Here is a 27,163-nt window from a genome sequence, read left to right as displayed (position 1 = left end):
GTGTGGGTGAAATTTGGCATTCCTGAATGTTTTAGACTTTTTTTTCCTAGCATACTTTTCCTTGAGTTTGCTTTGTATGATTGTTGGCTTGCTTAATAGATTGTAGGCTTGGCATATAGGTGTGCTCACCTATTTGCATGTCTACAGAAGCTAATTTATTCGCAATGCACTAAAATTTGAAGTTAAGCTTATTCTTTTGGGTGTGTCTAGGGCACATCTAGATGTGCTCTAGTTATTGCACATCTAAGTGAGTGAATCATGCATAAAGAAGAAAAGAAAAAAAAGAAAATATCCACACGAATCTCAACGTAAGATCAATGACATAGGACTTAGATGTGCAATACTTATGGCACATCTAGATGTGCTTTAGCAAAACTGTATTCTTTTAGTCTCCTACCTCTCCCACCCCACGGCCCCACCTAATCGACCGCATCGATCCTTTCACCAGCTTTCAGGAACAGGTTATTCATTTACCTAAAAAAGAATAGATTATTTACTGATGAGCGAATCTCAACATATATTGATCTAACGGTCGAGCATGTGACACTTCACTAAATCTTAGTCGACTGAGATTTAGCAAACTCTGTGTTTACGGCCTACGTATCCAAGTGCGCTCTCCATACGACGGATGGTGATGGCAGCTATGATGAATCTACTAGAATTGCTCTTAGGTACTGAAGTATTGTGTTGTATCATCTTTCGGAAGATTGTAATCGTTTTCTGGTTTTCTTCTTCCTCCCATTATCTTTACCGAATGCATCTCTTCCTTTTCATGTATACAGTGCTTCTTAACGAATGGAAGGTGCGAATGCGAGCAATATGCAAGCACCCTGATCCTTTTGCAGATGGCCAATTCTCATCATCATGTCAATTAACCCGAGAATGTAGATGCAGAAAAAGTAAGATCGTAGTTGATCTATAATTATCTGATCACCAGTGCTCCGGTGCTCGCTCGATCACCAATAGTCGTCGCAGGAGCACTTGCCGTCGACGAAATGGTGGAACCGAGAGGCATCACGGAGGATGATCTGCCGGCCACACAGAGCCGAAACGTGCTTGATCACCTCATGGCAGTCCCTGCACATCCTGGTGTTCTTCACCACCCTAACGGGCGCCCGGCTCTTGTCCGACCGGATCAGCCCGTAGACGACGGCGAGCTTCTCGGTGTGGCAGAGCAGCAGCCGCTCCTTCTCCTCCTCGGGGACGTCGTAGGCGATGCAGCCGGTGTCCGGCACGTACCCCACCATCCTGATCTGCGACACCAGGCGGCTCATCTCCTCGTATATCTCCGGCGTCTCCGGGTGCGGCGGCGACCCGCCGTCGACCTCGAAGACGCGGACGCTCCGGCCGACCTGTGTCCAGCTCCACCCTGGTCTCGCGTCCACTCCTCTTGCTTTCATGGCGTACTTGAGGCTCTCCGCCTCGTCGAACATCTGGTGCTGCTCGTACAGGCTCATCATCGCCAGGTAGTTGGCCGAGTTGTGCGGCTCCAGCCTGAAGAGGTGCCTCGCCGCGGACTCCGCGAGGTCGAGGTTGCCGTGGATCGCGCAGCCGGTGAGGAGCGCGCCCCACGAGCTCGCTCCGGGCTCGGCCGGCGACCGCTCGATGAAGGCCATCGCCTCGTCGAGGTACCCGCGCCGGGCCAGTAGGTCGACCATGCAGGCGTGGTGCTCGGCTGTTGGCGCCACGCCGTACTTGGCCTCCATGTCGTCGAAGTACTCCCACGCTTCGGTGACCAGGCCCATGGACCGGCAGGCGGTGAGCAGCGCCGTGAAGGTGATGCCGTCCGGCTTCAACCCCGACCGCCACATGTCGTGGAACAGCGCCGCCGCCTCGTGCGCCTGCCCGTGCACCGCCAGCCCGGTGAGCATCGCGTTGCAGCACACCAGGTTCTTGCCCTGGACCCGGCCGAACACCCTCTTGGCGCTCGTCAGGCTCCCGGCCTTCGCGTACATGTCGACGAGCGCCGTGGAGACGACGACCTCGCCGTCGTAGGCTCGCCGCAGCGCGAAGCAGTGCAGCTCCTTGCCCTTGTTCAGGTGGGCGAGGCCGGCGCAGGCACGGAGCAGGACCAGCATGGTGACCAGGCTCGGCTGGACGCCGTCCTGCTGCATCTCGGAGAAGAAGGTGAATGAGGACTGGTAGTCGCCGCTGTGGCAGCTCCCGGAGATCAGTGAGGTCCAGGAGACCACGTTGGGCGCCACGCCGGCGGACTTGATCTGCCGGAGCAGCAGCATCGCCTGCGAGCTCAGCCCGTTCATGGCGTACCCGGTGATCAGCCCGTTCCAGGTGGTCACGTTCGGGTCGAGCCGGTGCCGCTTCATGGCCTCCACGAGCTCCAGGGCTCTGTCGAACTGCCCGGCGTTCGCGTGCCCCGCGACGAGCGAGTTCCAGGTGGCCAGGTTCCGGTGCTCTAATCCGTCGAACACCCTCTGGGCGAGGTCGAGGCGGCCGCACTTGGCGTACATGTCCACCAGCGCCGTCCCCGTGTACGCGTCCGGCGCGAGGCCGTGCCGGAGGAAGAAGCAGTGGACCTCCGTGCCGTGGTCGAGGGACCCGGAGTTGGCCACCGACTTGAGCAGGCTGGACACGGTGGCGGCGTCCGGCGACAGGCCCTGCTCCAGCATCCTCCCGACGACGGCGAGCGCCTCCCGGTCGCGGCCGTGGCGCGCGCAGCCGGAGAGCACGGTGTTCCAGGTGATCAGCGTGGGGTCAGCCACCGCCGACGTCTCGGCGTCCCTCGCCATGCGCTCCGCGAGCTCCAAGGCGTCGTCCACCAGCCCGAGCCGGACGCAGCAGGCGATCACCGCGTTCCACGCGACAACGCCAGCGCCGGCCGTCCGAAGCAGCACCGTTTTCGCCGCGGCCACGTCGGCGCCCTCGGCGTACATGCCGGCGAGGAACCCAGGGACGAGCGGGTGCGCGTCGACGAGCCCGGCCCGGAGCGCGTGCGCGTGCACGGCCCGCCCCTCCCGCGGGCGCCCGGCGCGGCCGCACGCGTGGAGCGCCCGCGCGCACGCGTACCCGTCGGCGGCCACCCCGCGCGCCCGCATCTCCCGGAACGCGGCGATCGCGCCGTCCCAGTCCCCCGCCTCAGCCAGCATCGCCACCTGCTTGTTCCACAGCACCGCGTCCTTCCAGTCCTCGCCGTCCCCCTCGGCCAGAAGCCTTCGGCCCGAGGCGCCGCGGCCCAGCCGCTCGAGGAGGTCCGCGAGCGCGCACGCCACGTGGGGCTCCCGCGTCGCGTGCCCCGCCCTCACGGCCAGTGAGTGCAGCTGCGGCGCGAGCCTCCGGGCCGCAGCCAGGTCGGTGCGCTCCTCTTCCGGAGACTTCTCGTCCTCGCCGTGGAGCAGGTCGCCGCATTGGCGCAGCAGGGAGAGCAGGAACCGGGCGTCGCGGAACGAGGAGTCGTCCCCGACTCGTAGCGCGGCGGAGAGGGGGAGCTCGGCTCTGAGGAGGGACGGCGAGTAGGCTCCGCGCGAGGGTCTCGGGCTGTGAGGCGCGACGTAGTGGTGGTGGTGGTGGGGAGTGGGGAGCGCGGGGAGGGAGATGGCCTGCGCCATTGGAGGAGGGGTCGGAGGGAGAAGAGCTCCGCGGGTAATGTTGCGGATAATGGAAAAGACAGTGACGGCGGTTCGGGAGGTAATTGCACTATGGGCTGGGCTGGACGGTTCTGCCCTGTGGTTTTTTCTTTCATTCAAACAGATCTCTAAATGCCCAAGTTTGCCTTAAAAAGCCCAAGTCAACACCGGTTTCAAATGCGCAGGAATACGCACATTATTAAAATTTAAAACAGAGGAAATTTGGTCAGGGGATCCACAATCCGACTTTAGCGGCGATGGTGACTCCATTGTAGTATCACTAGCAAAAGAGCCTGTGCGTTGCCACGGAAGAGAAAATAACACATGCTCTTAACCCAATAACCATGACTCAAGATCAAGGACGGAGCCAAGATTTGAACAGAGATTACTATCACACACATAATATATACATATCGTCTCACATAAAATCACATTGTATATAATAATTTGTGTATGAGAAAATAGTGCACGTTTTGCCACTATTGATGTAAATGTACCTCTACAGTTAGCTACATAATCATATGATTAGCATGTTGAATTCAGAGTTCAGTGTAAAGCGTTTTGACTTGAAGCAAATGGCTTGAAAAGAGCAATATGTGTTTTGTCCAGAAAAAACAGCTAAACCGAGAGAATAGATAAACTAGATATTTATCTATCGTCGAGTAAACGCATGTAACTACATCTGCTACTATCTAATGCTTTAGGGATTACCATATTAATAATATACTGATGTCAAAATAATAATTATTATACATTTATACCTCATGGAACGATCCATTCCCGCCATGGAAGATGGTGCATGCTTGCAGCAAGCTGGCAACAGAGATCAACGACGGCCATTACAGACTACAGAGTCACCGTTTAGTCAAGTTTGGATGTAGAGGAGATGCAACCAATCACAAACAATTGTGCTTCCTGATGGTGGCTGATGGCAGCAAGTGGGCAGCGGCCGCAATATCGGGAATCTGAGACCAAATCGTGTGATGAGCTAATTGTTCATTCATGTAGTTCTACAATTACAACCTAATCTAATGCTAAAAAGTAAACACTAACCTTTTTACCCTCGTTTGGTTGCTCGTCCGTACGGCCGGCCGGCAAGAATGCGGGATCCACACATCGATACTTTTCCTGTCCTTTTCCCTTATCGAAGGAGAGATTTGATAGAAGATCTAGCAGATGGCCGGCGGCAGGCTCGATCGAGGAGCAGTTTTTTTAGCAGGTTGGCAACGAAGCGATTAGATTTACAGGAGATCTCAACCGTGCGTACTTCTTCCTGGCCTTTTTTTGAGGGATTACTGCTGCTTCCTAGCCTGGCGGCCTCTTTGTTTCCATTGTGGGCGACCTTCCATTTTTATTTTTCAGGAATTTGGGCCTTTTGGCTGCAATCGCTTGTGACAACAGTACATGGGCTCTGGCCATGCGAGGCAAGGGGGGGGGGGGGGGGGGGGGGGGGGGGGAAGCAACTCACGGACAGTTGTTTACGAAGAAAAATTAGCGACCAACAGATCGCTATTAAGGTGCGACACGATCGTTAGGGGGGAGGGGGTCTCGCCCCCCTTTGAATCCGTCCCTAATAGGTTCACATCCTTTATTTTCACATGGCATCACATTTGTGTTGCCGACGGTGGCCTCAATGCTAAGGCGTCTCTCTCTCTTTCGCGCGTGTGCACTCGCTCGGAATAATATGAGAAATATTTTTTCCGCGAGGTTTTTAAGAGATGTGCATGCTTGATTATCGATGCTTTCTTTTATCTCAATTTGGTTTTAATGGGTGTTTATTTGCATTTCGGATCGCCGCCGGTACGAAAGAATAACAGACTGTGCACTATAGATTAAGTTTGCATTAAAAATAATATTTTAAAAATATTTAACAGCTAAAAATAACATCATATTAGATTCTACACAGTTTCTAATCAAATTTCATATATAACAAGTTAAAATTGGAGTTATGGTTTAAAAGATATGGATAATTTTGTTTTACATAATCTGCGAATTTATTAATCAAAAAGTCAAGGGCGTTTCTGTTAAAATGAAAAAATGATTCGGCTGACTTAAATATAGACGGTGGGCAGATTACCTGATACGTCAGAGGGTTTTCTGACAAAATGCAAAGAAAAAACCGGTTCGACTATGACTTAAACGTGTACTGTAGGTTAATTTACGAAAAACAGAGAGATTTTTTTTATAAAATGATGCGACAGTGAGCGGGCAGAAGAGCTGAACAACAATACATGGAGTTGCCATCATTGAGATCTTCAATCAATTTTCCTAGTGGTCGCAGTTGTACATAAAATTGCCATCATTGAGATCTTCAATAATATTTCGTGTAGTAAAATCATCCTCTGACAACACTGGTAAGGAAAGATTAATTGGATCTTTGGCAGAAGATTAATTAGAGAATTAACAAAATATTCAAATAGAACTCACAATAAAAAGCCAAAATGTGAAGTCCACCACTACGTTGCATAGCTATTGTTCTTTCGAGATCATCATTGCATAGTTTTAGAGCACCGTAACGCTTGCTATCACCATACTTGTCGATGATTCAGTTTATAAAGCATGTTCAGAAATGCATCAGGAGCTCACATTCTCGCCTCAGCCCAGACTATGATTGAGGAACAAGAATAAAAGAAGTCGCGATCACCAGTTGAATAAAGTAAATGCATGTTGACAAATATAAAATTAACCAGAGGTATATTCGGCTATCTTAGCCTGAATCTCCTTTTATAATTACTTCCTTCCATAGTTATGAGAATCTGCCATAGCAATCTTCGTATGTCCTTCGTAAGTCCGTTCTCTCATCACCACCTATGAAACGGGAGGTAGGAAAGAATCATCTGTAGCCAGCTTCTGGATATGTGGAAGTATTGCATGTATATTAATTGGTGTGGTTTGATATAATCAGTCGAGGTGGGATTATTTCATAACTCCGGAACCCTCCCTTCAAGACATAATGATGTCCTAGCTCAACTGGCCGTGGCGTATCAGGTTTGGTGCAAAGGTTGAGATTTCAATTCCACTTTCTAGCATTAATTTTTTGCGCTCTTTCACACAGTAGGTGGGCTGGCTGAGTTGGGCCACAGCGACGATGGATGAAAGGTGGGCCGGCTGAGTTGGCCTGCGACGACGGACGAAAATCTTGATGAAAAATCATGTTAACGACGGACGGACAAAAATCATGTTAACGGTGGGCCACATGATCACATGAATAGTACCATCTCGGATGTAGAAAATAATATAGGTGAAAAAAACTGAAAGCGTAAATTCACGGAAAGAAGCGTATTATGACGGTGAACCCACGGAGTCAATCCGTGCTTCATTATTACTAGCAAAACATGCCCGTGCGTTGCAACGGGAAAAAAAATATCCATCCATCATGCTCACACTTTACAACATCGGCGAATCCTTTGAAATCTTTCACGATGCCACACAACAAACAACATGATAAGTGGTGTTTCGCAAAAAGCATAAGATTGAATGATTTTTGAATACTCAAGATGTTTCAAATTTATTTAACAACATAAATATCAATGGTAAACCGACATTTCCAAAATACCACATGTAAAGAAGATATTAATTAAGGTTGTATCGTAAACAAAATTTTAGAAATGATTAATATAATAGCATATTTAAAATCTGCATGATTTTTTGAGAGATTTCCATATATGACATGTTAGATTTTGGGTTTGAAAGTTATGAGTTAAAAAAATTGAATGTGCCCGAAAATAGAAAAAATAAAAATAAAGTGGCTGGGCCAAAACTGAAACATCATGTGGCCCATCTGCTAAATAGGAGAGAATGGAGAAGGAGAAGATTTCTCGAAAAAACAAAAAGGAGAAGGAGAAAGAAGTGAAAAGGAGAGCTAAATAGGAGAGAATGGAGAAGGAGAAGATTTCTCGAAAAAACAAAAAGGAGAAGGAGAAAGAAGTGAAAAGGAGAGAACCAGGAATCAAACCCGGGTCTCAGGTATGGAGACGTGAGGCTAATACCACCACGCCACTCTACCTCGCGTTATGAATGATATGGGCTTACCTTAAATAAACATAAGCCGTCCGCGATTTAAGTGAACCGTTTTTTCCCACTTACCAGTGGCATGGTGGGTAATTATTTACAACTCCAAGGGTAATTTTAGTGACGTACGGGCAGAAGCACTATTTGCTTTATTAGTAGGGAAAGATTAGGGATAGATTAGGCAAAGAACAAAGAACAAATATCACATTAGTAGGATCATTAGGCAAAACACTTTGAAAACAAGATTTATTCCTTATTTAAAAAATAATCCAAAGTAAAGTGGTAGAACCAATCGACACAACAACACGGTCTTTGCTAGTATAGGCCGATAACCAATTCTGGCACAAATCTAAAAACGAAAGAGGTGTCTCGGGATTACCTAGCGCACCACCAACAACATTCCACAAGAATCTCATAAAGAGCAAGCAAATAATAAATAATCAATGCTCTCATCTGCACCACATAACTCACAGTTCTTTGTGCCTTTCCACCCTTTCCTACTCAAATTTAATTTGGTTAAGATACTACCTTTGATCACTGACCACACAAACGCTTTAACTTTCAGCGAAATTTTCATTCGCCAAAGTAACTTGAAAGGAAACATAACATTGATAGCAATAATCAACCGATAGAGACTTAATAGAGAAAGAACCCGATTTAGTTCACAGCCACTCAGTTTTGTTAGGTTCCTCACACAAGGAAACATGACTACACATGTTCAGTAACTCGTTCCACGTAGTAAGGATTTCACCGTACAAGCATCTTCTAAATCTAATGCAATTGAAATCTTGGCTTAAGACTTTTGCAACAATAATGTGTTGAGAGAACTTAAATTATTCAAACAAGGAAATAATGGACATAGGAGCTTGTTGCTCGGCCAAGCATGCTACCAAAACCTAGTCTTATGACCACCATCGCCTATAATTCACTTACATAAAGAATAAAATGTATCCTCGACACTCATCAAACCGCTCTGGAAGTGAGAATCATCCGGCGATGCTTCACATTGAGACAAAGTCTTCTTATTTAAATACTTAGCTTTCGCCATCTTATGCCAACCCCTCCTTGTTTTCTAATATCGAAAGCCATTTACACAAAAGACTAATATTCTTAATATCTACGTTAATAACACCCAATCCACCTTGGTCTCCATGTTGACAAACATCCAACCAATTAACCATATGATATTTTCTCGCCTCTTCTTTCTCCTGCCAAACTAGATGGGCACAGAAAAAGTCAAGACTCTTACCCACACCTTTTGGGAGATGAAAGAAACATAATAAGAAGCTAATTGTGCAGAAATCCATTTTGGCTCTAGGGAGCACATGCTCCTGCGTGCCAAAAATGGATTTTACAAATGTCATATTTTTTGAAAAAATAGATGTGTTCATTTGGGTGCATATGCTCCCCAGGGCCAAAAATCTGCGTCGCTAGTTATGTTGCTTAAGCAAGTTTCAGCGAGAGAAGTCTCCCCCATAGCGAGCAAGCTCCCCTGTTAGACACCAACTCTCTCCTCAACCATTTCCTCTACCAGCTTCCAATCAACATTACAAAGTTTTTTAAAATGAAGATTAATCCCTAGGTACTTAAAAGGAAAGTAACCTACAACACAAGTAAGATTCAAGAATATTTTTTTTTAGCAAAGCATCACCAAAGCAGTGTATTTCACTCTTAAAAAAATAATTTTCGGTCACATCAAATGCTCAAAAACACATAAAATAATCTTAAGGTTTCTAGCATCTTGAAGGTTCTCCTCAAGACAGAAAATGGTATCGTTCGCGTATTACAGAATAGTTAAGCCTCCATATATATATATATATATATGAGATAACGAGAGTGGCGTTTTGGCTCCTAGGTGCATATGCACCCATTGTCGAAATCCAAATTCCTAGAAGTTGAAAAATTCGAAACAAAAATCCCGCGTGTATATCCGGACATTTTATGTGCGTTCACAAGGTTTCGGTGAAAAACGACGTTTTTTGTGGCTTGTGTAAAAAAGACAATTTCTGATGCTTCATTCTAACTATTCACGAGGCATTTCTTTATCTTTTTTACACAAGCCACAAAAAACGTCGTTTTTCACTGAAACCTTGTGAACGCACATAAAATGTCCGGATATACACGCGGGATTTTTGTTTCGAATTTTTTAACTTCTCAGAATTTGGATTTCGACAATGGGTGCATATGCACCTAGGAGCCAAAGGCAATTACCGGATAACACACCTTTATATACCTTTGTTTTGTGCCCTTTGAACCAGGGTAACAAGAACATCCCCTGCTAAATTGAACAACAAGAGAAAGAAGTGCTGCCCCAGCATCAACCTTCCTAGTAACAAAATATGGCCAAGCAAATCATTAAGAGTAATAACTACTTTACCCTGGCTAATAACATATTTAGTCCATTGAAAAAATTGATCTGGAAAGATGATTACTTTCAACGTGTTATGATTTTAACCTATACACTTTTTATTACACTTAGCAAAATAAATTGCATAATACTAAATATTAATACACATCATTTATCTTGTGTAATTTACCTTGATACTAAAAGTTACACGTGCACTAAATTTAAAACATATATTTTAAAGAAATAATCGCTATTTTATTGTCCAACATTACTATTAGTATGGTTAAATTGAATTATTTTACTTAATATAACAACATAAAGTAACAAAATCATATATATTCACTCATCACATTCTGTAACTTGAATGAAGTTCTACTATCTGTATATTTTATATTTTGGTTTTCTCAAGTATCATTCTAGGCTGCATGATTGACTATTTGAACCTTTATGTAATAAAATTGATAGCTTCCAATGCACTATATAGAAAAATCTAGAGCATAGAATATATCTATGAGTCCCCTCATATTGTTGGCACCGCTCGTTTATTTGTTCTTTTTTACGGCTAAGTATTTTTTTATGAAAGGTATTTTTTATTAACTCATAATGAAGAGTGAATGAAAAGAAAATAAGAACACATCCGGACACTGCATGATTTTTTTTTTGAACAAAGCAAGGCACCCAGAAGGTGCCCAAATTTCATTTCCAGCATTGATCATAGTACATGAGATATTACAATGGCCTAAAAATCAGAAGAGGAGAACAGCCAGAACAAAGTAGCTGGAGGGGGAAGCATAGGTAGGTTGAATGAAGATCAACCAGATGAACACCATCTAACTCAGCAAGGACAGAAGAAAAGAGAGAGGGCTAAAAGAAAACACAGCAAAAGCCCTTTAGAAGAAATGTTAGCACTTGTATCACCCCTTGACGCATGATCGCCAGAAGAATCTGTGAGACTTCGTCCTGTTTAATTTGATGGCATCCGGAGAACATCCTTTGAAATAAAAGAAGAGCCATAGTGCTTGAAATCTGCAACTTAGCACAGGACCTTAGAAACAATACACCTTATGAATATGGAAACCTGAAAGAGCGGTGTTTTGCAAGGATGAAATAATAGGACAAAGAGCATTTCTATGGGGATTATGGGAACATTCCATAGGTGGAGCACAGATGTTCTGATAAATCTGCTTAGCAAGATTATGTGCCACCCCATTGTTATTCCTAAAAATATGAAAAATCTGCGCCTGCATATGAGACGTTAAATTGAGAATACCAGCTAAATATTTTCTAGCACTCCAAGGGGCAGCAGAATGCAAGAAGTTTCTGGAAGCAATCATGGAAGCTAGCGTAAGACAATCTGTTAAAAGGGCAGGACGTTGAATATGAAGAACGCTGGCAAGATGAGCTTCAAATTCCAGCGCAAGAACTTCTGCCTGGAGAGGTGTTGTTGTTGGAAGAGCTGAAGCTTGGACCTGAATGTTTAGTTCACCTTGTAATAAAGGAATACAGAAGAAAACTCCAATTCCTGTCCGAGTCTGACCAAAGTAAAAACCTGGAGCTTTTTTAGTTTTAAAAGCATCACCCGTGTAGATTTTAGGACCCTTTAGGAGCGTAACAGAATTAATAGAATTACCTTGAGGGGGCAAAATCTGCAACTCATGTTGGTTGTTCAGGTTATTAGAATTGTTCAAATTTAACAGGGAGTCATTTTGCAAGGAATGATCCATGGCAGCAGCTAAAATATTAACCTGATAAGGTTGATGCTTCTTACGCTGAAATAGGAAGTCGTTCCTAATTTTCCACATGCACCATAAGAAATTGAGGATATTTGTCGGTGTCAAAACCGGCGGATCTCGGGTAGGGGGTCCCGAACTGTGCGTCTAGGCGGATGGTAACAGGAGGCAGGGGACACAATGTTTTTCCCAGGTTCGGGCCCTCTTGATGGAGGTAAAACTCTACGTCCTACTTGATTAATATTGATGATATGGGTAGTACAAGAGTAGATCTACCGCGAGATTAGAGAGGCTAAACCCTAGAAGCTAGCCTATGGTATGATTGCTGTTCGTCCTACGGACTAAAACCCTCCGGTTTATATAGACACCGGAGAGGGCTAGGGTTACACAGAGTCGGTTATAATGGTAGGAGATCTACATATCCGTATCGCCAAGCTTGCCTTCCACGCCAAGGAAAGTCCCTTCCGGACACGGGACGAAGTCTTTAATCTTGTATCTTCATAGTCCAGGAGTCCGACCGAAGGTATAGTCCGGCTATCCGGACACCCCCTAATCCAGGACTCCCTCAGTAGCCCCTGAACCAGGCTTCAATGACGACGAGTCCAGCGCACAGATTGTCTTCGGCATTGCAAGGCGGGTTCCTCCTCCAAGTACTTCATAGAAGATTTTGAACACAAAGGTAGTGTCCGGCTCTGCAAAATAAGTTTCCACATATTGCCATAGAGAGAATAATATTTACACAAATCTAATCTGCTGACGTATTCCGTAGCATGATATCACACCACGGCCAAGTCTTTATTCGAATCGTTTTACTATCCCACCTCATTGCGTTTAGCGAGGCGGTTTCCTTGGCACGTCCTGTAAAAGCGGAGATCGTGTCCCCTTATTCCGGGATTCTCATCAATACGGGCGTGGGTAACCCAACCATACCCGTTGGTATGTTTTCTCGATCAAAGGCGAGTCCCAAACGGTCACGGGGAGGGCCCTTGGTATTAAACCTCTTATAAAGAGACCAAGGCCTTACTCCTTTCTTTCAATCTCAAACGAGTTCGCCCTTCACCTCGAGTTCCAACACCCGAGGCTCCAGATTTCAGGCGCTCCGGACCTTCGACAATATCCGGTTCCAACTTCGAGGCCGATGGATGCCCTTCTCCATCACGGAGGAGGACGTGCTGAAGTTGAGAGAGGCCAGGTTCTTGACCGGCGAAATCTGGCATAGGTTGCCTGCTCAAGGGGAGGTCATTCCCACTCCCAAGCCTGGTGAGAGTGTGGTGTTCATGTCTCACTTCCTTTCGGGGCTAGGCTTCCCGACGGATCCCTTTGTGAGGGGGCTCATGTTTTATTATGGGCTGGAATTTCACGACTTAGCTCCGGAGTCCATCCTCCATATTTCCTCATTCATCGTCGTGTGTGAAGCCTTCCTCCGTATTACTCCTCACTTCGGACTATGGCTCAAGACCTTCAAAGTAGAGCTGAAGATGATTGAGGGACGGCATGCGGAGTGCAGAGGTGCTTTTATAAGCAAGAATGCTGGTGCTCCATGGCCCGAGGGCTCTTTTCAAGGGGAGTCCAGCTTCTGGCAACGAGAGTGGTTTTATATCACAGCTCCCAGGAGCACCAAGTGGGTGGCGCTGCCTGCTTTCCGCTCGGGTCCCCCGCCACGACTGGCGTCATGGGTCAGTAAGGGGCTGGACTGGGGGTCGGCAAAGGACGTGCCCCTGTTGCAGGGCCGCATCCGAGATCTCCTAGAAAGAGACATTAGTCTGGTCGTGGTGACGCAGGTTATGTTAATTCGCCGAGTTCTGCCCTGCAAACGTCGCCCCCTCCGCCTATGGGAGTTCAACCCGGAGGGACCATGAGTTCTCCAACATTTTCTTGGCATGACGCCCGTGGAGATGTACAAATTTTTCTTCGGACCACAAGTAGTGTGTCCAGATTCTACGGAGGACGCAGGTCTGAGCTGCAATCGTCCGGATACTCAAGTAAGTAGCCTTGTGCCCGGACTCGCTATCCGTATATTTATCATAAAATTGCCCCTAAAAGAGTTGTCCTTTAAACAGGAGTGGATAGCGAAAGCAAAGCTAATCGGGTGTCCGACCCCCCTCCCCGAGACCATGCCGGATCCCGTGCTAGTCAGGATGTTGGAGGTTGTGCCTTCGGAGGAAAGCGAGGGAGGGGACAAGGAAGCTATAGCCTCCTCAAAGAAGGTTGTCCGGAAGGGAGGAATCGAAAATTCCTCTCCTCAGGGGAAGAAGTGGACCGCCTCTGACGACCCGGAGACCATGGCCTCAAAGAGGGGGAAGAAATCTTCGTCAGAGGGTCCTGCGCCGGGGATACTTCGGCCAAACTATGCCCTCAAGGGGATTAGCCCTCCACCGAGCCGTAAGTAGAGAGGAGTTTTTCTTTTTAAGAAATGAGAGAAATCCTTGCGTTATATCTGAGAAGAGTAATCAAAAATTTACCTTGTAGCTCAGACCTTAGCCCTTCTCAGCAGAGCTCGTCTTCGGGGGATCTTCTTCCGGAGATGATGGTGAGCGGAACGCCTCCCCCTGCCGTACCGCCTTGCGAGGCGGGCGACCCTGAGGTATCGTCGCGGAGGGTTTCTCCGAATCAGGTAGGGCCGGAAGGTATTCATATGGCCCCCCAAAGCCCTCCGCATCCGGCCTTCGAAAAGAGCCATCAGATGAGTCCGGCACCATCTGGTGCGCGGTCGAAGGAGCTGAAGGATCTGCTAGGGCGATCATCTATCTCAGAGGAGCACCGTGCATTGATGGGTATGGTGATTGAGAGGATTTCATCCGCGGAGAGTGGATTTCATGAGGCCGTCAGGAGTTTACTGACAGAGTTTGAGGTACGCGAAATAATGTACCCTTTTTGGACAGTTGCACATAAATAAGATGCGCCCTATGTAAATAGTAGCCCCTGAGACTCTGTGCGTTGTCAAAAGTGACGGCGCGCAGAGGATCATAATCCCAGGTCTAATATGTCGCCTTCATACGTAGGTGGCGAAGTGTCGGGTGGCCAGCCGGACTGATGAATTTGCCGAGCTAAAGCGGCAACTTGACGTGGCAGATGCCGACATCGCGCTTGTCAACAAGCGGCTTGATGAGGCACAAGGTATATAATTACTTCGGCGGCACCTGGTAAGAGGAGCTTTATGCCAGTATCTTACAATGTGTGCGCTTGATGCAGATGGTGCTGCTGCCATGGAGAATCTTTGGGCGGAACTTGCCCGAGCCAAGGAGCAAGCCGGGAAAAGTGATGCGGCTGCCGGAAAGGCAATTGAAGAGATGAAAGCCGAACAGGCTGCTCACTGCTGAAGCAAGAAGGAAATGGCCGAGATGGCTGTGAAGCTGAAGAGCGCTGCTGACCATTGTAAGCTTCTTGAAAAAGAAGATCAGGCAAAATAGACGGACCTAGAGAAGCTGCGTCAGACCGGAGAGATCGCGGCTGGAAAGACCTTTATGCTGCGGAGGAAGTTCTTTGATCCTAAACATGCTCCGTTAGACCAGATGTGGAGTACGGCAGACACCTATCTGGATTTGGCAGCAAGTGCTGCAGATGCGCCGAACACTTCCGAGATCAAGAAGATCGCGAAGTGGAAAAGCTCTTTTGGTCACAGTTCCACAATCCGGAGCGTCCACTGTCATTAGCCAATCGTTTGGCCGAATGGGCCGAGCTAAATATGTTGTCCGGTCTCGCCATGAAGTATGTCATGAGTCATCTGTGGCCAGAGAGGCTAGAGCCAAAAAGTTATTTCAACTTGGTGCAGTAGTTCCTTGGTGTGGCGCCGCATATCAATGCGATGAAGAGGTCAACGTGCATAGAGGGTGCGCAGATGGCTCTTGCCCGTGTCAAGACATACTAGGCGGAAATGGAGGCCACCGCTGTTGCATCCCCAGACTCGGATGGAAGCCGAGTACCTGCCGAGCACTATTTTCAGGAAGTTCTGCAAGGCGCCTCGTTTAATAGAGACGCAGTGCTCGAAGGATACTATATTTGAATAGCATATTATTATTGTAAAACAATATTTTGATAAATTGTAGAAGCTTTTTATACTTGTGCCTGCAAGTATTATAATACCTCCTGTGTGGCCGTTTAACATATATGTATATATAATCTGAAAGATGGCAGTTGTCGGCTTCAGCCCCCACGCACATAATGCGGGGGTGTTCATAGAAGGCGCATTTTTGCACTTGATCCAACGTCTTGGTCCTACAAAGGAGGTGATAGCGCAGTGAACTAGGCAATCAGACTATGATGCTTTATCACTTTCACTTAGCCATAGGAGTTTGACAGTGAGGCTACTTATATAGCCCCTGGCGGCGCCTGCGCTCGCCCGAACTCGGGGCTCGTATGTGCCTGGCCGGGAAGCGGCCCTTCGTTAATGCAGAGGAATCCTAAATATTCCGGTAAGTCATCGAGTGGTTGACCAGTCTCACGCTATATCATGACAGTCAGTTTTCGGCTTTCTCTACTGAGGTGCTCGCCTGGCCGAACCGGGGCACAATCGCAGTAGTTCTCCTGGTGCCGCCTTAGCCGATAGAGTGGAACGTAAGGCAGCAAAACACAGGAGCCGAGCAAACCCAACATTTGACCAAAGACATGATTCGGAGCTGATGCATATAAGGCCAAACTCGCGACGCCGAACACTCCCTAAGGTATTCGGTCTTTATGAGGGCGGGCGGGATAACACCCTTAGTAATAAGTCCCTAGTGTCCAGGTACGCGCAAAACTCTGACATGGCCACATGCCAAAACGCAAGCCTCCTCCTTGGTTATACCAAGAAACCAGGGGATGTGTATCAACAAGAGACAATAAAAAAGGTTTATCCAGGGTCTTAATCTGAAAAGAATCCTTGGAACGGGTCCCTGCTGCACGTCTGCGCCTGTGTCTCCGTTGTGCCGTATCCTGGACGGGCGTAGCACGGTGTTCATCTGTAAAAGAGAGGAACTTAGTTGAAGAAAGATCGTGCCGAACATGAGTTATACTAAATAAACAAAGTATAAATCGAAATGGGTAAAATTGAGCTTTATTGTCTCTTGTTTTACATGCGTGAAGCCCCTAGTACAGGGGTATACGGCTATTAAGCCTTTATCAATTGTATGTTTATGCCGGACTCTTCTAGCCGTGTCCGTGGTCTTGACGACCTGTTTAGGTGCTTTGGCTGGTGAAGCCGCTTTATTGTGGGGCTGTCAAGGCAGCCGCACTGTCTTCCGCGCGGGAGGAACACTCAATGTTTTCCCTTTAATGAGATGATGCCTCGTGGACCGAACATCTTAAGCGTAAGAGATGCATAATGCGGTATTGCGTTAAAGCGGGCGAAAGCTTCGCGTCCCAGCAGTGCTTGATAGCTACTTGAGAATGGGGCGATGTGGAAAGTTAGCTGTTCGCGACGGAAGTTATCTGGGGAGCCGAACATAACTTCTAGCCGGAGAGAACCCATGCAACGGGCATCTGGGCCTGGTGTTACCCCTTGAAAGGAGGTTTTGCTATGGCGAATTTTTGTTGGGTCTATCCCCGTGTTGCGGATTGTGTCCTGGTATAATAGGTTTAGACCACTGCCGCCATCCATCAGGACATTTGTAAAGTGGAGTCCGCCGATTATTGGATCTAATACCAAGGCAGTCCAACCTGCGTTCCGGATACTTCTAGAGTAATCTGATGGTCGAAGGTGATCGGTTTTAACAACCATTGGCGAGACTCCTTTGGGATAGGCCGTATGGCTCGTATCTCTGTTGGTGCCATTCTGTTCATCACGTGAAGTAAGTTTACTGTTTTGACTTCTTGTGGGAAATCCTTTTGTTTCCTGGTGCTCTGCTTGTGGGGTTCGTCGTTTCCCTCACTTGGTGTGTCGAGCCCCTTGTGTTCGGCGTTGAGATTGCCGGATTGCTTGAAAACCCAACAATCTCTGTGAGTATGGTTCGCAGGCTTCCCAGGAGTACTGTGTATTTGACATATCTTGTCCAAGATTTTGTTTAAGTTGGATAGCTCGTCCCTGTTATCCTTGAGGGGCGGCTTTCTCTGATTCTGCCGCGAGCTTTTGAATCCGGCTTGACCGCCATGTTCTTTGGGCCATTTCTCTTATTCCGGCGCTGGTCCTTACCGCGTCGGGGTTTTCCATTTCCATCCCTAACTTCGGATGTACTTGGGTCGCTGGTGCTACATCTTGCCAACCAGCTGTCCTCTCTTGCGCAAAAGCGGGTCATGAGGCTTGTTAATGCGGCCATTGTTCTTGGCTTTTCTTGGCCGAGGTGTCTGGCGAGCCATTCGTCTCGAACGTTATGCTTAAAAGCTGCTAGGGCTTTGGCGTCCGGACAGTTGACTATCTGATTCTTTTTAGTAAGAAATCTGTTCCAGAATTTCCGGGCTGACTCTCCGGGCTGTTGAGTTATGTGACTGAGATTGTCTGCATCCGGAGGGCGGACATAGGTCCCTTGAAAATTTGCCCGGAAAGCATCCTCAAGCTCTTCCCAACTTCCAATGGTGTTTTCGGGAAGGCTTTTGAGCCAATGTCGGGCTGGCCCTTTAAGCTTGAGGGGTAAGTATTTTATGGCGTGGAGGTCATCTCCTCTGGCCATGTGTATGTGGAGGATATAATCCTCGATCCAGACCCCAGGGTCTGTTGTTCCGTCGTATGCCTCTATGTTTACGGGCTTGAATCCCGCTGGAAATTCATGGTCCAGCACCTCATCGGTGAAACATAGGGGGTGTGCGGCACCCATGTATTTGGGTGTGCCGTGATGTTCGGATATTTGTTGTGTTGCATTGCTTACTAGAGCTTGCTTTCTTGGCCCGTAGATAGATCTGGCTGGGCCATCTTTTTGATGCGGATCCTTTGGTGGATCGCGTGCCGGCTTGTGTGCGGCGCCCCTTGCCGCTCCATGCTGGCCATGCGGTCGTCTATCCGACCGGGTGGCTTTCCTATTTTTTGACTGCGGGGGCTCTAAGGCCTCCTTGTCAAATTCAGGTAGTAGCTTTCTCTTTGGATAGCTTTTTGTGCGGCGACTGCCGCCATATTTGTCTGCGGTACTGTGTACTTTGCTCCATCTGATTCTGAGTGCATCTTCCGCAGTTTTGAGCTTCCGCTTCTGCTTTTTCAGGCTACGCGCAGTGGCGACGAGCCTTTTATGGAGGTTCTTCTGCTCCATGAGCTTATCCGGCGTAAGGTCGTCCAGACTGTTGTTTTCGCCGGGGATGGGGTGTTCGGTTTGTTTATCCAAGTTGCCCTGTTCGGGCGGCTGCTCGAAGGCATGTTCGTCGTTCACCGGCTCGTCCTGCTCTATGGCTGGGTCTGTATGGCTACTATCTCTGTCGAGGCGGGGCTTGGAGCGGCGCTTACGTCGCTGCTTTGATTGCTTTTCGAGTGAACGATCCCTCGTTGCATCCCTGTGTTCCTCGTCGTCGCTTCCTTTGGGTGTGTCCACCATGTATACATCATGAGACGAGGTGGCTGTCTCGTGCCTTATAGGCGTTGGTTCATGTTCATCTCCTACATCGTCGTCCATACCGTCGATGTCTTCGGAGTCGAAGTCGAGCACGTCGTTTAAATTATCGACAGTGGCTACGAAGTGGGTGGCGGGTGGGCATAGAATTTCTTCATCGTCCACATCCCAATCCTGCTGGTCATAGTCCGGCCAGGACTCTCCTGACAAAGAGAGAGACCTGAGTGAATTCAGGATGTCGCCGAAGGGCGAGTGCTGAAAGATGTCTGCGGCGGTGAACTCCATGATCGGCGCCCAATCGGATTCGATCGGTAGGGGCGCGGAGGGCTCGGAGTCCGGAGAGGAGTCCGGCACCTTGGAGTCACGGGCTTCGCAGGGGACAAGGCTGGTGTTCGGCTTGACCACAGTAGAGATTGCAGCCCCCGAGGCGGTGTCTAACCACCCATCCTCGATTGGTGTGATCGGCTCCGAGCTAGGGGTCGGAGCGGACACAGGTGCGGCCTCCAGGGCACTGTTCGGTGGCAGAGCTAGATCATGCCCATCATGACAGTGCGGCGCGCTCGGCTGTGGCTCAAATCCGTCGAAGATCAAGTCTCCGCGGATGTCGGCCGTGTAGTTCAAACTTCCAAATCTGACTTGATGGCCAGGGGCGTAGCTTTCAATCTGCTCCAGATGACCAAGCGAATTGGCCCACAGTGCAAAGCCGCCGAATACGAAGATCTGTCCGGGGAGAAAAGTCTCACCCTGGATCGCATCACTGTTGATGATCAGAGAAGCCATCGGGCCTAAAAGTGATGACACAGAGGAACTCTCAATGAAAGCACCAATGTCGGTGTCAAAACCGGCGGATCTCGGGTAGGGGGTCCCAAACTGTGCATCTAGGCGGATGGTAACAGGAGGCAGGGGACACAATGTTTTACCCAGGTTCGGGCCCTCTTGATGGAGGTAAAACCCTACGTCCTGCTTGATTAATATTGATGATATGGGTAGTACAAGAGTAGATCTACCGCGAGATCAGAGAGGCTAAACCCTAGAAGCTAGCCTATGGTATGATTGTTGTTCGTCCTACGGACTAAAACCCTCCGGTTTATATAGACACCGGAGAGGGCTAGGGTTACACAGAGTCGGTTACAATGGTAGGAGATCTACATATCCGTATCGCCAAGCTTGCCTTCCACGCCAAGGAAAGTCCCTTCCGGACACGGGACGAAGTCTTCAATCTTGTATCTTCATAGTCCAGGAGTCCGACCGAAGGTATAGTCCGGCTATCCGGACACCCACTAATCCTGGACTCCCTCAATATTCTTTAAAGAAGCATGTGGGTGATTAGAAGAAAGAAGTCGAGTAATAGCCAAATGCACAGAATTGAGACCTTGAACTAAATCATGAGATCTAATAAACCAGGGTTTCGAGAACCAGGCCGCTCTGGCAAAGTCACAAAGGAAAAAAAAGATGCATTTCATCCTCCTGCATGTCACATCTTGAGCAAATCTAAGAGATATGTACGGAAAACCTACCCGCTCTCATACCTATTGGCAAAGCTCTTCTCAATAGCCTCCAAGTGAAAGTTTGAACCTTTGGCAATAAATATTTATCACGCCAAACTATCTTAAGCAATTTTTTGAGATCTGAAGAAACCTGCATTGGAGCTGCAATAGGATTGTTGTGTATCTCCTGCAGACAAAGCTTGTAAGCTGATTTAGGAGAACATATGCCATTAGTGGCCAAAGGCCAGCATAGAAGATCATTTATGTCATCATCAATAATGTCTACAGTAACCACTTGAGAAGCAAAAGTTTGATGAAACAGATTGAAAATTAAGTGATGGTTCCAAGTTTTGTGCCCTGGGAGCCACAAATCACTAACCAAAGAAGGATAGATAAATCCTGCATTTTGAGGAATAAGAAAATCATGGATAGACTTCCAAAGAGGGAACCAAGGCATACTCCATAAAGAAATGTTACCAGTAGTAAGTTGATAGAAAGCATGCTCAGAAAGCCTGAGAAGCATTTTTAGAATTGAAGCCCAGAAACCAGACTTAGGAGGAGAAGAAGTTGCCCTCCAAATTGTAGTACTAGGAAAGTACTTAGCACGAAGTATACAGGAGAGGTAAGAAGTGGGATTATTTGCCAACCTCCAAGCTGCCGCCATGATGAGACTTTCATTAATTGCTTTAAGATTTCTAATCCCAAGGCCTCCTTCTTCCTTTGAATTTGCTATATCCTTCCAAGCTCTGAGACAAAGTCCCTTTCTTGAACCATCTTCTCTAATACCTGTCCACCAAAAAGTTCTGATGATAGCTGTTAGCTTAGCAATGAGCTTTTTGGAGAACAAAATGTTGGCCATGTAGTAGACCAGAATAGCAGAAAAAACAGACTGAATGAGTTCCAGACGAGCTGCATGAGAAAGCATATTAGCTTTGTAAGAGGGCAGCTTATTTGAGAACTTGTCAATCACAAAGTTATAAGCCGAAGCTCTATTCTTAGGAGGTAAAATTAAAGGATGGCCAAGGTGAGTGAATCTGTCATCAAGATTAGCAACAGGGAAAATATGTTTAATATCAGTAATGATGTTTTGAGGAACATGGGTTCTAAAAAGAACAGCATATTTGTCCCAATTAGGTGTTTGACCAGAGAGGGAACAAAAATGTTGAATCAAACAAGACATAGTCTGGGCCTCCTGAGCAGTAGCCTGTCCACAGACCAAAAGATCATCTGCAAAAAGGAGAGAGTGAATAGCAGGGCAATTTGGTCCTAGCATGATGCCTTGCAAATGATTGGCCTGCGCAGCTTCATTAAGCATGATGGAAAGCTCATTGATAGCAAGAACAAAAAGATAAGGAGACATAGGACAACCCTGTCTGACACCTCTGCGAGACTTAAATTTGGGCGAAGGCTGACTGAGGGAGTCCTGGATTAGGGGGTGTCCAGATAGCCGGACTATACCTTCGGCCGGACTCCTGGACTATGAAGATACAAGATTGAAGACTTCGTCCCGTGTTCGGAAGGGACTTTCCTTGGCGTGGAAGGCAAGCTTGGTGATACGGATATGTAGATCTCCTACCATTGTAACCGACTCTGTGTAACCCTAGCCCTCTCCGGTGTCTATATAAACCAGAGGGTTTTTAGTCCGTAGGAATAACAATCATACCATAGGCTAGCTTCTAGGGTTTAGCCTCCTTGATCTCGTGGTAGATCTACTCTTGTACTACCCATATCATCAATATTAATCAAGCAGGACGTAGGGTTTTACCTCCATCGAGAGGGCCCGAACCTGGGTAAAAACATCGTGTCACTTGTCTCCTGTTACCATCCGCCTAGACGCACAGTTCGGGACCCCCTACCCGAGATCCGCCGGTTTTGACACCGACATTGGTGCTTTCATTGAGAGTTCCTCTGTGTCGTCACTTTTAGGCCCGATGGCTTCTCCGATCGTTAACAGCAATGCGATCCAGGGTGAGACCTTTCTCCCCGGATAGATCTTCGTATTTGGCGGCTTTGCACTGCGGGCCAATTCGCTTGGCCATCTGGAGCAGATCGAAAGCTACGCCCTTGGCCATCAGATCAGATTTGGAAGTTTGAGCTACACGGCCGACCTCCGCGGAGACTTGATCTTCGACGGATTCGAGCTGCAGCCGAGCGCGCCGCACTGTCACGATGGGCATGATCTAGCTCTGCCGCTGAACAGTGCCCTGGAGGCCGCACCCGCACCAACCCCGACCCTTAATTCGGAGCCAACTGTGCCAATCGAGGATGGGTGGTTGGACACCGCCTCGGGGGCTGCAATCTCTACGGCGATCGAGCCGAACACCAGCCCTATTCTCTGCGAAGCCCGTGACTCCAAGGAGTCGGACTCCTCTCCAGACTCCGAGCCCTCCGCGCCCCTACCGATCGAACCCGATTGGGCACCGATCATGGAGTTCACCGCCGCGGACATCTTTCAGCACTCGCTCTTCGGTGATATTCTGAATTCACTAAAGTCTCTCTCTTTATCAGAGAGCCCTGGCCGGACTATGGTCAGCAAGGTTGGGATGCGGATGATGAAGAAATTCAAAGCCCACCCACCACCCACTTCGTAGCCACTGTCGATGATTTAACCGACATGCTCGACTCCGAAGACATCGACGGTATGGACGCCGATGCAGGAGACGATCAAGAACTAGCGCCTATAGGGCACTGGAAAGCCACCTTGTCGTATGATATATACATGGTGGACACCCCAGAAGAAGGAAATGGCGATGGAACAGTGGAGGATGACCCCTCCAAGAAGCAGCCTAAGCGCCAGCGTCGGCGGCGCCGCTCTAAATCCCGCCAAAGCAAAAACGGTGATTCCGGCACGGGAGATAATAACACCCCGGACAGTGCCGAAAACAACCACCTCCAGCAAGATTTAGCACAGGAGGATGGAGAAGCCATCCCTCATGAGAGAGCGGCAGACGGAGAGGTCGAGGACGATAATTATATGCCTCCCTCCGAAGACGATTCAAGCCTCGACGATGACGAATTTGTCGTGCCGGAGGATCCCGTCGAACAAGAGCGTTTCAAACGCAGGCTTATGGCCACGGCGAGCAGCCTCAAGAAAAAATAGCAACAGCTTAGAGCTGATCAAGATTTGCTAGCCGACAGATGGACCGATGTCCTTGCGGCCGAAGAGTATGAACTCGAACGCCCCTCCAAGAGCTACCCAAAGTGCAGGTTGCTACCCCGATTAGAGGAGGAAGCACCTAAACCTACATCACCAGCGCATGATGCGGCCGACCGGCCACCCTGTGGCCGCGACAGAGAGGCCTCTTGGCCCTCCACTCAAGCCGCACCCCGGCGCCGCTCAAAAAATACCAAGGCACGGGAAAATGCGCTAGACTTGCGAGATATATTGGAGGACAAGGCAAGACAAACAAGATCGATCTACGGATCGCGTGGGCGCCCCACGGCATGAGACGGTAATCGTCACTCCGGATACAGTAAATCCGGCCGGGCCGAACACAGTAGACAAAGCTCGTTTGAGCTGCGTCGTGATATAGCCCAATACAGAGGCGCCGCACACCCAATGTGCTTCATAGATGAAGTAATGGATCATCAAATCCCCGAGGGTTTCAAACCCGTGAACATCGAATCATACGATGGCACAACAGATCCTGCGGTATGGATCGAGGACTATCTCCTTCATATCCACATGGCCCGCGGTGATGACCTACACGCCATCAAATACCTCCCACTCAAGCTTAAAGGACCAGCTCGGCATTGGCTTAATAGCTTGCCAGCAGAATCAATTGGTTGTTGGGAGGACCTGGAAACCGCATTCCTCAACAATTTCCAGGGCACTTATGTGCAACCACCAGACGCCGATGACCTAAGCCACATAATTCAGCAGCCAGAGGAATCGGCCAGACAATTCTGGACACGGTTCCTAACCAAGAAAAATCAAATCGTCGACTGTCCAGACGCAGAGGCCCTAGCAGCCTTCAAGCATAACATCCGCGACGAGTGGCTTGCACGGCACCTAGGACAGGAAAAGCCGAAATCTATGGCAGCCCTCACGACACTTATGACTTGCTTTTGCGCGGGAGAAGACAGCTGGCTAGCTCGCAGCAATAACATGACCAAGAGCCCTGGTAATTCGGATACCAAGGACAGCAGTGGCAGGTCGCGTCGCAACAAGCAAAAGCGCCGCATTAACGGCGACAATGCTGAGGATACGGCAGTTAATGCCGGATTCAGAGGCTCTAAACCCGGTCAGCGGAAAAAGCCATTCAAAAGAAATACTCCGGGCCCGTCCAGTTTGGACCGAATACTCGACCGCTCATGCCAGATACATGGCACCCCCGAAAAACCAGCCAATCACACCAACAGGGATTGTTGGGTGTTCAAGCAGGCACGCAAGTTAAATGCCGAAAGCAGAGACAAGGGGCTGCATAGCGATGACGAGGAGGAGCCCCGGCCGCCGAACAACAGTGGACAGAAAGGTTTTCCCCCACAAGTGCAGACGGTGAACATGATATACGCAACCCACGTCCCCAAGAGGGAGCGGAAGCGTGCGCTAAGGGACGTATACGCGATGGAGCCAGTCGCCCCAAAGTTCAACCCATGGTCTTCCTGCCCGATCACTTTTGATCGAAGGGACCACCCCACTAGCATCCGTCATGGAAGATTCGCCGCATTGGTTCTAGACCCAATTATTGACGGATTTCACCTCACTAGAGTCCTTATGGACGGCGGCAGCAGCCTGAACCTGCTTTACCAGGATACAGTGCGGAAAATGGGCATCGATCCCTCGAGGATTAAACCCACTAAAACGACCTTTAAAGGCGTCATACCAGGTGTAGAGGCCAACTGTACAGGCTCAGTTACACTTGAAGTGGTCTTCGGATCTCCGGATAATTTCCGAAGCGAGGAGTTAATCTTCGACATAGTCCCGTTCCGCAGTGGCTATCACGCACTGCTCGGGCGAACCGCATTTGCCAAGTTCAATGCGGTGCCGCACTACGCATACCTCAAGCTCAAGATGCCAGGCCCTCGAGGAGTCATCACGGTCAATGGAAACACCGAACGCTCTCTCCGAACGGAGGAGCATACGGCGGCTATCGCAGCGGAAGTACAAAGCAGCCTCTCAAGGCAATTCTCCAGTCCGGCCATTAAACGTCTGGACACCGTCAAGCGCGCCCGGAGTAACCTACAACAAGACCGCCTGGCACGTTCCGAGCAAGCGTAGCAATGCGGCCCCAACCCCAGCCCTCGCGAACTTGCGAAACCAGTGTTGCGCGTACATAACTACGCTCTGGAAATACCATGGGCACAGGGGGAGGGGCACCATCACGGCACGCCCGAAACGCGGCTTATACCGCACTAGGGGCTGCCGATTTCTTAATTTTCTCTTATTTTCAGGACTCCATTCTTCGGAAGGCTTGTCCGGCAGTACAATTGCCGCACAAACGATACAACCAGGGAAGCAGAAAGCTACGCCGCACTATGGAACTCTAAGGTGGTCTCTATAACGAGCAGTATACCTGTTTCACATAACATTCCGCAGCTCGCCCCTGGAAAGGACATGTTAAATAGTCCCATCTTTTGCTTATTGCACTATTTGTATCGTTCTGCTTTGATCACAGCTTTTTTAAATAAACAATGCATAGCTTCCTTCTATTATTGCATTACTTGACATGTTGCACCCGTACACTTTGGTACGGCCAATACGCCAGGGGCTTAAGTACCCCACAATATGGTGTGAGAAGTCCGAACACTTTCACAAGTGCGGCACCCCGAACTTATAGCATTATATGCATCGGCTCCGAATCATGTCTTGGGTCAATAGTTGGGTTTGCCCGGCTCCTATGTTTTGGTACCTTACGTTCCGTTATATCGGCTAAGGTAGCACTAGGAGAACTACTGCGATTGTGCCCCAGTTGAGCTGGGCTAAGCACCTCAGTAGAGAAAGCTAAATATGACCGTCATGATGAGGCGAGAGCTGGTCGCTGTTCGAGAGGTTTTCGAGTCCCTAAAGACTTATGCCGCTTAGAGCGAGGAGTCGGCTTTGTCCGGCCTAGGCGTGGATAGCGCCCCGAACTCGGTCTTCCGAACACTAGGGGCTTCGCCGAAATTTAAAATTATAGAATTCTATGGCTAAGTGAGAGTGTTCAAGCATTATAGTCCGATTGCCTTGTTCGTTGTGTTGAGCGCCTCCCTCGAAGGACCCAAGAATGGGAAAAAGAGCGCTCATGTTTATCCCGAACACCCCAGCACTCGTGGCATGGGGGCAGAAGCCGACGACTCGCCATCTCTCAAATTTGATAAACGGCCGCACAGAAGGTAATATTTTAAATTCAAAAGCGTTGCTTAGCGCATATGAACAAGTTTTCAGCGTACAGGATCACAAATGCGAGTTTACTCAAAAATTACATCTTTGGAGCATTCATCCGCTATAAGGCGGGCACCCTTCAGGACGCCCTCATAATACGCTTCCGGGACGCGATGCTCCTTGCCCGGCGGCGGCCCGTCCTTCACCAGCTTCTCCGCATCCATCTTGCCCCAGTGCACTTTAGCACGGGCAAGCGCC

General features: G+C 48.6%; 1 protein-coding gene across 1 annotated transcript; it reads right to left on the bottom strand.

Moving 5' to 3' along the window:
- Positions 1-702: 702 nt before the first annotated feature.
- Positions 703-3,617, bottom strand: LOC123070047 (pentatricopeptide repeat-containing protein At4g01030, mitochondrial). Its single transcript, XM_044493064.1, has one exon. It carries the CDS (start codon positions 3,561-3,563, stop codon positions 957-959), a length of 2,607 nt encoding a protein of 868 aa, XP_044348999.1. The 5' UTR covers positions 3,564-3,617; the 3' UTR covers positions 703-956.
- Positions 3,618-27,163: the final 23,546 nt, after the last annotated feature.

The sequence above is a fragment of the Triticum aestivum genome, chromosome 1A (assembly GCF_018294505.1).
Source record: "Triticum aestivum cultivar Chinese Spring chromosome 1A, IWGSC CS RefSeq v2.1, whole genome shotgun sequence".
Lineage (NCBI taxonomy): Eukaryota > Viridiplantae > Streptophyta > Magnoliopsida > Poales > Poaceae > Triticum > Triticum aestivum.
This window is presented reverse-complemented; position numbering and strand designations above follow the sequence as displayed.

What these genes read in the sequence shown, in the direction of transcription:
- LOC123070047 (XM_044493064.1), bottom strand. Translation starts at nt 3,563, where the DNA reads ATGGCGCAGGCCATCTCCCTCCCCGCGCTCCCCACTCCCCACCACCAC.